Here is a 12,640-nt window from a genome sequence, read left to right on the forward strand (position 1 = left end):
CAGTAATGATTCACTTATTAATGATATTACTACGTCGAAAATGACTATCTTTGAGTAATTTTCTGTGACATATACTATTTAATGGGATTCTGTACTTTGAAACTGAAAGAAAGTAGGGTGTGAACCTGTACCGCCAGCCTGATAGCCATGAGTGTGAATCTTAGCCGCTGCATTATTTTCGCTTGGTTGTAACGTGACTAACGTTAGAGGTGCAGACGGTAAGTGTAAAACTCCAACATGATTTTCACAGGTAGGAGGGGCCGTTGTATGTAAAGCCACTAGCCAGGTACTGACGGCCCTCTAAAACATACCAAAGATCCACCATTTTCCTGATTAAAATGTCTGATGATTCCCTTCTCAGCTATCGAAAGGACTGAACCCGCATGTATATCTTGTTTCCGCGACATGTAGTACTACTACACGTATTTCATTGTGATGCAGAGGCCAGCAGCATAAAAACAAGAAGGTTGGTGCTGCAGTACTCCAGCCATCAAATCAGCGGGGCGACATATAATATGCAGGTAAGTGCGTTTAAGTGGGGTTTCATTTACACACTATCTGGATACAAGCGTACAGGTGTGGGTGGGTGTTTTACACAATCGTCCTACGTCACAGAAAGAAGGACGCTACGGTGCAGGCGCCACTGTCATTGCTTTTCTTTCTTGGTTCACGTGTCATCGATCAGCGTGGCTGCATACGAAGATCATCAACATTTAACTCCAAATAAGGTCTTAATTACTGTTCACTAACCTCTTAGTTTGTTCCATAAGCTGCGACATTGTCGCGAATAAAACTGTGACCCGTATATAGAATAAATTTCCTTTAATTTACGTCTATAGTCACAAACTTTTTGTTCACAGATTACCGGTTTCGGTCTGTAATGACAATCTTCTGATTTGCAGCAAAAATGTGGGAAAAACTAAATACACTTGCAGCTTGTCTACAGCTTATATATATATATATATATATATATATATATTGTAAGTTGGCTGTTTAGGTTTTCTTATTGGTAACGCCACGTAGCGCTCTGTATGAAAAATCACTGGCTGTGCTGTGTGCAGTCTGTGGCTAGTTTGCATTGTTGTCTGCCACTGTAGTGTTGGGCAGATGGATGCGAACAGCGCGTAGCGTTGAGCAGTTGGAGGCGAGCCGCCAGCAGTGGTGGATGTGGGGAGGGAGATGGCGGAGTTTTGAAATTTGTAAGACTGGATGTCGTGAACTGCCATATACATTATGACTTTTGAAGACTATTAAGGTAACTACATTGCTTGTTCTCTATCAAAATCTTTCATTTGCTAACTATGCCTATTAGTAGTTAGTGCCTTCAGTAGTTTGAATCTTTTATTTAGCTGGCAGTAGTGGCGCTCGCTGTATTGCAGTAGTTCGGGTAACGAAGATTTTTGGTGAGGTAAGTGATTTGTGAAAGGTATAGGTTAATGTTAGTTAGGGCCATTCTTTTGTAGGGATTTTTGAAAGTCAGATTGCGTTGCGCTAAAAATATTGTGTGTCAGTTTAAGCACAGTCATGTATAATCTTTCACAGGGGACGTGTCATATGTCGACCCTAAGCCGAGGATACCTCACTGGAATCTTCTGATTTTTTTCTTGTAGTTTGTGTAATTAGTGTAGATTTTGTTTATTGCTAGCGCGTAATTGTAGACAGAATCTCCTTTGTAGTTGCAGTCTTAACTAGATATTATTTTCAGTGCTATGTTAATGTGTTTTCTTATTTTGCTCTTCAAATTATGTTTTTCTGGGTTGTCGTGTGAAATATTGTGACAATAATGGCGTGTGAAAAACGTAATACTAGGCTCCAAAGTAAACTGAGAAATGACAGTGAAGACGAAAGCAGTGTGTTAGCGCCACCATGTAATGAATTAACTAATGTTCAAAGTAGTAATTTGGTAATCGTGCATAGGGAAATGGAGCAGGCTGCAAATAATGGTGTAGGCAGTGAAACAATTAGTGAACAGGGAAGCATTATCGATCGATCGGTCGGCAATAGCTCGCCTCAGGACTCCGAAATGACAGGAAACAATCTTGCAAATACTGTAGATTCAGGTTTTGCGTCCTCACCGTTTTCTCAAATAAATCAAGACACATTTTCTGCTTTTCAAAATGGACACATTTTCTGCTTTTCAAAATGCGAATATTGCTGGTTCAAATGCACTGCCGAATAGCACTGAGGAACATGTTTCAGACACTAGTGCACTGTTATTACAGTTAATGCAACAAATGGGACAAAGGCTACAAAAGTTAGACACAACGCTTGAACAAAATCAGAAACAAATGGGACGAAATCTTCAAAGTTAGACACAATGGAACAAAATCTTCAAAAGTTAGACACAATGTAACAACACCAGAAACAAACACAGCACAGCCAGTGATTTTTCATACAGAGCGCTACGTGGCGTTACCAATAAGAAAACCTAAACAGCCTACTTACAATATATGCATTTGTGCTTTTTAAGTATGAAGAAGCATACCTGTGTTTTATAAAAACAGTGTCCTAATGTACTTAGTCGCATCGTCAAATGCTAAACGCAAAATCAGGACCAACATCGTCAAATATGTATAAATTACAGCATATGCACGAGTCATGTTGTCAGTAGCATTACTGTTCAAAACAAGCTGCCGTACATTAGCCACAAGATGTTTGTGTTGCAAGTTCACGTGATGTCGCTACTGTAGGCACACACTAGTTTTGAGTGATTAATTGAACAGGGTAAAATAAAGGCGGGGGGGGGGGGATACAATGGTTGACGTCTGTAATGAGCTTATAACGTATTAAATTCATTACAGTAATAAAAAGCAATGAAATAGAAAACGACAAAAGTCAGTTTGTTCAAAAGAGGAAGAGTTACGAGACAGTAATTGACATATACACAAGTGCCAATATTGTAGATAATGACATAAGTAGTAAACATCGTTCATAGTGCAGAAAATAATATAAAAACTATAAAACAAATAGCTAAAGATGCCACGGCAGCTTGTTTTGAACAGTAGTGCTACTGACAACATGACTCGTGCATATGCTGTTATTTATATATATTTGACGATGCTGGTGCTGATTTTGCATTTATCATTTGACGATGCCACTATGGCTGTAGAGCATTAGGACACTGTTTAAAGCGCACAAATGCATATATATGTCAGTAGGCCTAGTACTTTTCATTATGGTCTATTTATTGTTTTTAAGCTGTAGACAATCTGCGGGTGTATTTACGTTATCCTATATTTTTTGCTGCAGACCTGAAGACGGTCATTACAGACCGAAACCGGTAACCTGTGAACAAAAAGTCTGTGACCATAGACGTAAATTAAAGGAAATTTATTCTTACTTTGTTGTTGGTAAAATCCGAAGTGCTTATCGGGAATGTGAGGCAGAACTTCAGCGCCACAAGAACTAAAGATGCTAACTGTGGGGTGAGAGCCCAACAATTTGGTGTTTGTGAACTTCGGCTTGGGAGAGATTTACGATGAAAGTGTTTGGAACGTAATTCTGTAGAGAAAGTGTACCTTGATTACAAATGAAATGATACAATTTCAGAGACGTTATAGGTCTCATACATATATGATTCTTTTTAACACGTTTCTTGTAGTGGCCATTTTCGCAGCAGCTGTATATAAATTACAGTTGTTTTAAAAGAAAATGCCTTTTGAACGCTGCACATTGAAACTTTTTATTTTTATTTATGCACCCAGACGCGTTTCGCCTTTTTTACAATGCATCTTCAGTGGGTGTCCTGAAATATTACATGATTTGTCCTTTTTTCACATAGGTTATGGTTTCACATGTAGGTTATAGATTTAGGAACTGTTTTTAACAGAGAGAAAAACACATTTTCTTTGAAAAAAACTGTAATTTATGATTCTTTTTGTATGTAGACTGAAGCAGCGAGTGGAAATTTGTTCCAAGGCCAGGAATCGAACCTGGGTCTTTTGCTTACCAGACAGGTGCGCTAGACGTTAAGCCACCTTGGCATAGCGGTTCTAATAGCTGCACAGATTACTCCGATCCAAATTCTCTGTACGGCCCCAGTCTAATTTAAATTCCGTCCTACACACGAACAGAACTGCCGAGGCTCTCCATCTTCTGGAATAGCATCACGGCACCGAACGTAAATGTGGGATCCAGCCTGAAACACAGGTGCAGGCAGTTATACAAATAAAATGATACAATCTCAGAGTTTTTAAGGGTGTCGTAGAGACGTGATCTTTTTATGCATGCACACTGAAGCGGCGAGTGAAAATTTGTACCAAGGGTGCTGATCAAGAACATGGACAGCCTCAGCAATTCCGTTCGTGTGTAAGGGGAACTTAAAGTAGAGTGGGGCGGCAATGAGACTTGAGGGAGCCGTGCCAGGGTAATCCGTGCAGTTTGGTGAACCGCTTTGCCAAGGTGGTTTAGTGGCTAGTGCACCTGCCTAATAAGGAGGAGACCTGGGTTGAATTACTGGCATTGTTACTTGATTGTTGCCTAGTCCCCGTTTCGCAAGCAGTTACTGTTTTCTATTTGCATTTCACTTTCCTCTTCTGATTACTTTAGTATGGTACATAACTATGTTACAAGTAGAAAATGGAATGATCATATAAAGTTGATCATCGGTAAAGCAGATGCCAGACTGAGATTCATTGGAAGAATCCTAAGGAAATGCAATCCGAGAACAAACGAAGTAGGTTACAAAAAAATGGCTCTGAGCACTATGGGACTCAACTGCTGTGGTCATAAGTCCCCTAGAACTTAGAACTACTGAAACCTAACTAACCTAAGGACAGCACACAACACCCAGCCATCACGAGGCAGAGAAAATCCCTGACCCCGCCGGGAATCGAACCCGGGAACCCGGGCGTGGGAAGCGAGAACGCTACCGCACGACCACGAGATGCGGGCATGTAGGTTACAGTACGCTTGGTCGCCCACTGCTTGAATACTGCTCAGCAGTGTGGGATCCATACCAGATAGGGTTAACAGAAGAGATAGAGAAGATCCAACGGAGAGCAGCGCGCTTCGTTATAGGATCATTTAGTAATCGCGAAAGCGTCACGGAGATGATAGATAAACTCCAGTGGAAGGCTCTGCAGGAGAGACGCTCAGTAGCTCTGTACGGGCTTTTGTTGAAGTTTCGAGAACATATCTTCACCGAGGAGTCAAGCAGTATATTGCTCCCTCCTACGTATATCTCGCGAAGAGACCATGAGGATAAAATCAGAGAGATCAGAGCCCACGCATAGGCATACCGACAATGTTTCTTTGCACGAACAATACGAGACTGGAATAGAAGGGAGAACCGATAGAGGTACTCAAGGTACCCTCCGCCACACACCGTCAGGTGGCTTGCGGAGTATGGATGTAGACGTAAATGTAGAATATGTAGGTAAGTGCGTTTAAGTGGGGTTTCATTTACACACTATCTGGATACAAGCGTACAGGTGTGGGTGGGTGTTTTACGCAATCGTTCTACGTCACAGAAAGAAGGACGCTACGGTGCAGGCGTCACTGTCTTCGCTTTTCTTTCTTGGTTCACGTGTCATCGATCAGCGTGGCTACGTATCAAGATCATCAACATTTAACTCCAAATAAGGTCTTAATTACTGTTCACTAACCTCGTAGTTTGTTGTTGGTAAATTCCGAAGTGCTTATCGGGCATGTGGGGCAGAACTTCAGCGCCACAGGAACTAAAGACGCTAACTGCGTAGTCAGAGCTCAACATTTTGGTGTTTGTGGACTTTGGCTTGGGAGAGATTTACGATACAGGTGTTCTGAACGTAATTCTGTAGAGCAAGTGTTACTTGATTACAAATGAAATGATACAGTTTCAGAGACTTTACTGGTCTCATACAGATATGATTCTTTTTGTATGTAGACTGAAGCAGCGAGTGAAAATTTGTACCAAGGCCAAGAATCGTACCTGGGTCTTCTGCTTACTAGACAAGTGCGCTAGACACTAAGCCACCTTGGGGCAGCGGATCGCACAGCTGCACGGATTACCTCGATCCAAATTCTCACTGCCGCTCCAGTGTAAATGGTTTAGTTGGCTCTGAGCACTATGGGACTTAACATCTGAGGTTATCAGTCCCCTAGAACTCAGAACTACTTAAACCTAACTAACCTAAAGACATCACACACATCCATGCCCGAGGCAGGATTCGAATCTGCGACCGTAGCGGCCGCGCGGTTCCAGATTGAAGCGCCTAGAACCGTTCGGCCACTCTGACCGACCCTCCAGTCAAATTTAAATTCCGAACAGAATTGCCGAGACTCTCCATCTTCTGGAATAGCATCTCGGAATCGAACGTAAATGTGGGATCCAGCCTGAAACTCAGGTGTAGGCAGTTATACAAATAAAATGACACAATTTCAGAGATTTTAAGGGTCTCGTAGTGAAATGATCTTTTTTATGTATGTAGACTGAAGCGGCGAGTGAAAATTAGTACCAAGGGTGGTGAGTGGCTGTTGCAGAACATGGAGAGCCTCAGCAATTCCATTCGTGTGTAAGGGGGAATTTAAAGTAGGCTGGGGCGGCAGTGAGAGTGGATCGAGGAAGGAGGCGTGCCAGGGTAATCCGTGCAACTGTGTGAACCGCTTTGCAAGGTGGCTTAGCGGCTAGTGGACCTGGCTAATAAGGAGGAGACCCGGGTTCAATTCCTGGCGTTGTTACTAGATTGTTGCCTATTCTCTGTTTCGGAAGCAATTACTGTTTTTTATTTGCATTCACTTTGCTCTTCTGAATACTTTAGTATGGTACATAACTATGTTACAAGCAGAAAAAGGAATGATCATATGAAGTTGATCATCGGTAAAGCAGATGCCAGACTGAGATTCATTGGAAGAATCCGAAGGAAATGCAATGCGAGAACAAAGGAAGTAGGTTACAGTACGCTTGGTCGCCCACTGCTTGAATACTGCTGACCAGTGTGGGATCCGTACCAGATAGGGTTGATAGAAGAGATAGAGAAGATCCAACGGAGAGCAGCGCGCTTCGTTATAGGATCATTTAGTAATCGCGAAAGCGTTACGGAGACGATAGATAAACTCTAGTGGAAGACTCTGCAGGAGAGACGCTCAGTAGCTCGGTACGGGCTTTTGTTGAGGTTTCGAGAACATACCTTCACCGAGGAGTCAAGCAGTATATTGCTCCCTCCTACGTATATCTCGCGAAGAGACCACGTGGATAAAATCAGACCTCCGCCACACACCGTCAGGTGGCTTGCGGAGTATGGATGTAGATGGAGATGTAGAATATGTAGGTAAGTGCGTTTAAGTGGGGTTTCATTTACACACTATCTGGATACAAGCGTACAGATGTGGGTGGATGTTTTACGCAATCGTCCTACGTCACAGAAAGAAGGACGCCACGGTGCAGGCGTCACTGTCTTCGCTTTTCTTTCTTGGTTCACGGGCCATCTATCAGCGTGGCTACGTATCAAGATCATCAACATTTAACTCCATATAAGGTCTTAATTACTGTTCACTAACCTCTTAGTTTGTTGTTGGTATATTCCGAAGTGCTTATCGGGAATGTGAGGCAGAACTTCAGCGCCACAGGAACTAAAGACGCTAACTGCGTAGTCAGAGCTCAACATTTTGGTGTTTGTGGACTTTGGCTTGGGAGAGATTTACGATACAGGTGTTCTGAACGTAATTCTGTAGAGCAAGTGTTACTTGATTACAAATGAAATGATACAGTTTCAGTGACTTTACTGGTCTCATACAGATATGATTCTTTTTGTATGTAGACTGAAGCAGGGAGTGAAAATTTGTACCAAGGCTAGGAATCGAACCTGGGTCTTCTGCTTATTAGACAGGTGCGCTGGACACTAAGCCACCTTGGCATATAGGTTCGCATAGCTGCACGGATTACCAATTTGTACCCCTCTATCTACATTATTCCGTGATTTATTTAGTTTTCAAATTTATGCTGACTTTTTGATCACCCGGTAGTTTGGGGAGTCAGTGAGACTGGATCGAGGTGGGAAGCGTGCCAGGGTAATCCGTGCAGTTTTCTGAACCGCTTTCCCAGGGTGGCTTAGTGGCTAGTGCACCTGCCTAATAAGGAGGAGACCCCGGTTCAATTCCTGGCGTTGTTACTTGGTTGTCGCCTAGTCCCTGTTTCGGAAGCAATCACTGTTTTGTCTTGGCATTTCACTTTTTTTCTTTTGGATGCTTTAGTGTGGTACATAACTATGTTACGAGTAGAAAACAATGTGTGATGGGTTTAGGCGACTGAGTGACATGTACAGTGGTTGTAGTTGGAGTGCGGGCCAGCTACTCACGTGGTTGTTGCGCTCGATGGCGTGCGAGAGGACCGCGAGCCAGCGCGTGAGCGCCTCCTCCGAGTCTGCGGCCAGCGTCAGCCCCAGGCCGCCCTTGCGCGCCAGCTGCAGGCAGTGCTGCCGTCCGGCCGCCTCGCAGCGCGACGCCGCGTACCGGTGCAGCATGAGCGCGCCCAGCGGCAGGCTCTCCTGCGGAAAAGATAGGAAGGCCACGGCGTCCGTAAGGGCCGAGTCACTGCAGGCGGGGCTCGAGCTCAGCGCGTACCAAGCATAGCGAGGAAGTCTACTGCACCATTTCAAAGTACCGTATGCTGAGTGAGTATGCTGACGAAACAGCTCCATTTTTAGCAATCGTATTCATTCGCTCCCTAGACAAAACATTCGTACTCAAAGAATAGAAACTTACGCAGATCACACAAGTACACAAGAAAGGAAACAGAAATAATCCGTTGAATTATATGTATCACTAAACGGCTAACTGCCGGGCAAAAAAAAATTCGATTTTCGCGATTTCATACAGTAGGCCTAATTGGCCGAGTTTAAGAACTGAAAATGCTGTCATAATCTACTCAATAAGAGCGAAAATCTTAGTTAAAAGGTTTATCCTAGTAAGTCAGATGCTATTAACACTTTTTGGTCTTCGACCGTACTTTTTACTACGATAATACAGTGCCTGTGTTATTCCAAATTATTAAGTGTTGAGTGCTATTGACAAGAGATTTCAGATCGATTCCGTATTTCTGGATTTCCGGAAGGCTTTTAACACTGCACCACACAAGCGGCTCGTAGTGAATTTGCGTACTTGTGGAATATCGTCCTACTTATGTAACTGGATTTGTTCAAAAATGGTTCAAATGACTCTGAGCACTATGGGACTTAACACCTGAGGTCATCAGTCCCCTAGAACTTAGAACTAGTTAAACGTAACTAACCTAAAGACATCACACACATCCATGCCCGGGGCAGGATTCGAACGTGCGACCGTAGCGGTCGCGCGGTTCCAGACTGAAGCGCCTAGAACCGCTCGGCCACTCCAGCCGGCGCTAACTAGATTTGTGATTTCCTATCAGAGACGTCAAAGTTCGTAGTAACTGACGGAAAGTCGTCGAGTGAAACAGTAGTGATTTCCCCAACGTAGTGTTATAGCCCCTTTGCTGTTCGTTATCTACATAAACGATTTGGGACAATCTGAGCAGCCGTCTTCGGTTGTTTGCAGATGACGCTGTCGTTTATCGACTAATAAAGTCATCAGAAGATCAAAACAAACTGCAAAACGATTTAGAAAAGATATCTGAATGGTGCGAAAAGTGGCAATTGACCCTAAATAACGAAAAGTGTGAGGTCATTGTAATATCACGACACTATGTTACAGCCAATAGATGTTAAAATGAACTAACTGTACAAACTTCAACAAATGTTATCGATACTACGTAAAAAAATGCCTATCGTATAAAAATGACGTTAATTATTTCATTATTACTATAATAATTTAATTTCTGTGTGCATTAAAACTATTATCAGAGAACTACATTGATGGACAACGACAATTATAATTTTTTTGTTATCTGTGATAACTGCGGTTCAGTTGTTCTTCCTGCCCTAACCGTTAAACTGTTCGGACGTGAGACGTGTGAGGTCTGTAAAGAGAAAACCTGTAACTATATTGTTAATTATTATTTGAAAAATAAAGTCGCTATTGTCTAGACGTGGATTTGTATTTATTTCAATAGTAATCCAATCTAATCAATGTCTTTAGTGTTAATTTTCAGCCCCGCAATTAGGAGCGCAGCCATTAGCGCTAGTAACTTCCAGCGGAGTTTACTAGTAGCTGGTATCAAAAATATAAAACATTTTTCATTGAGAATAATTTTAAATGCTAAAGAATAGAGAACAAAAGGCTTAAAGACTTTTATCTGAATATATTAACTTGATATAAAAGGAATCGAGAATAACAATAGACAAATTGACTATCGTCCGTCCCCTGCCATCTTAGCAAAAATGTCTCCGCGGTAGTTTTGAATTGAGAATTTTAACAAACATAAATGTTGTTAGATAGAAATGAATGCAAATAAATGTTCACCTGTGGTCCCGAACCTACTTTAAAAGACAGAATTCAACTCAGATTGAATATTTAAAAATAGTGCTCACAGCACGTTACGGAATATCAATTTCTTATTTGCTGATGTGTGAAGCCTAATTATTTCGGCCGATTTACACGAAATATTTTAATAGGAGACATACGTCAGTGTTGTGTGCGGGTAGTACTTTGTGACTAATTGTTCCTTTTGCTAGAGAAAAGTGCTTCCATCTTAAGCAACAGTTGTGTAAAGTCTGATAAATGATATGCAATTTAATGTCACTCACAGGACTTTACAGACAACATTTCTCCACAACGTCAAGTGGAGATTTCCTTAGCAGATCTTAGCAGAGTGACAAATAGTAGCCGGGATAATCATTTCTGAGATCAAACGAATTGTTACGCTGACAGTAGGTAACTGGTTTTAAATTTTTTTTGAGATACCGGAAATATCATTTATAAGTAATTAAAGTCACGAAATACTATAAACCGGTTCAGCTACATCATCCACATGAGTGCTAAAAGGAACTCGTTAAACTTCGGTTACACGATAAATCAATCTAATCTAAAAGCCGCAAATTCAACTAAATACCTAGATATTATAATTACGGAGAACTTAAATTGGAAGGAACACATAGAAAATGTTGCGGTGAACGCTAGCCAAAGACTGCGTTTTATTGGTAGGACACTTAAAAAATGTAACAGACCTACTACTGAGACTGCCTACACTACGCTTATCCGTCGTCTTTTAGAATGCTGCTGTGCGGTGTGGGATCCTTACCAGATAGCACTGACGGAGTACATCGAAAAAGTTCAAAGAAAGACAGCACGATTTGTAATATCGCGAAATATGGAAGAGAGTGTCACAGAAATGATACAGGATTTGGGCTGGACATCATTAAAAAAAAGGGTGTTTTTCGTTGCGACGGAATCTTCTCACGAAATGTCAATCACCAACTTTCTCCTCCGAATGCGAAAATATTTTGTTGACACCGACCTACACAGGCAGACACGATGACCACGATAAAATAAGGAAATCAGAGCTCGTACGGAAAGATGTAGGTGTTCGTTTTTTCCGCACGCTATACGAGATTGGAATAATAGAAAATTGTGGAGGTGGTTCGATGAACCCTCTGCCAAGCAATTAAACGTGATTTGCAGAGCATCCATGTAGATGTAGATGTAGATGTGCCGTATGCTAACGAAACAGCTCCATTTTTAGGAATCATATTCATTCGCTCCCTAGACAAAACATTCGTACCCAAAGAATAGAAACTTACGCAGATCACACAAGTACACAAGAAAGGAAACAGAAATAATCCGTTGAATTATATATATCACTAAACGGCTAACTGTCGGGAATTAAAATTCGATTTTCGCGATTTCATACAGTTATTGGTCGAATTTAAGAACTGGAAATGCTGTCATAATCTAGCCATTAAGAGCGAAAATCTTGAAGGTTTAACCCAGTAAGTCAAATACTATAGTAACACTTTTTGTCTTGGACCGTAGTTTTTATTACGATATTACAGTGCCTGTGTTATTTCGAATTATGATGCAATGACCGTTCGGACATGCATGCACGTAATTAGGAAAAACACAGGCACTGCAACCTGGTATTTGTCCGCAGACACCGGGCAAGCGATATTCAAGTAAAATGTCTCCCCTGTACGGATATATACACAACGGATGTACGAGTACAGGTTGTAGACACATGATTTACGACATATGGAAGTTTGGATTTGGCAGTGAGTTGTGTTCGGCAACCGCTCGCGATAAGGCCGGTATTACACTATCAAATTTCTTTGTCAAAGATTTGATCAAAGATATGATGAAACACTCATCAAATTTATTTGACAAAGATCTTTGATGTGGCGCTAAAAAGGGGTATTACACTCTCATCAAATTTTTCGTCAAAGTTCAAGATGGCTGACAACAACAACTTGTTATTAACCGCAGCAGTTGCATGTGCCACAATTGCACTGTGTGCACATGTGGAAGAGAAGAGGGGGGAAAAAAAGGAAACGTACCTCGGTGAAGCCGTGGGTTTTACGACGAGACGATAAAAGCATTCAACAAAACTTGTTACCTGAGCTTGTGGTGGAGGACGTCAAGTCGTACATAAATTACTTAAGAATGGAGGAGCATACATTTCAGTAATGGCTCAATGAAGTGTATCCTCATATCACAAAGCACAATACTCACTTACGATCTGCTATATCTGCAGAAGACAGGCTCACTGTAACACTCCGATTCCTTGCTACGGGAGAGAGTTAGGTTAGGTTAG

General features: G+C 41.8%; 1 protein-coding gene across 1 annotated transcript in view; it reads right to left on the reverse strand.

Annotated features, from left to right (window-relative positions):
* The window catches only part of LOC124775355, a 442,958-nt gene that overhangs the window by 14,106 nt on the left and 416,212 nt on the right, over positions 1-12,640 (reverse strand). The window contains exon 31 of the mRNA XM_047250186.1: positions 8,277-8,465. Coding sequence (XP_047106142.1) covers positions 8,277-8,465 — 189 coding nt within the window. The remainder of the gene's footprint in view (positions 1-8,276; positions 8,466-12,640) is intronic.

The sequence above is a fragment of the Schistocerca piceifrons genome, chromosome 2, assembly GCF_021461385.2.
Source record: "Schistocerca piceifrons isolate TAMUIC-IGC-003096 chromosome 2, iqSchPice1.1, whole genome shotgun sequence".
Classification (NCBI taxonomy): Eukaryota; Metazoa; Arthropoda; class Insecta; order Orthoptera; family Acrididae; genus Schistocerca; species Schistocerca piceifrons.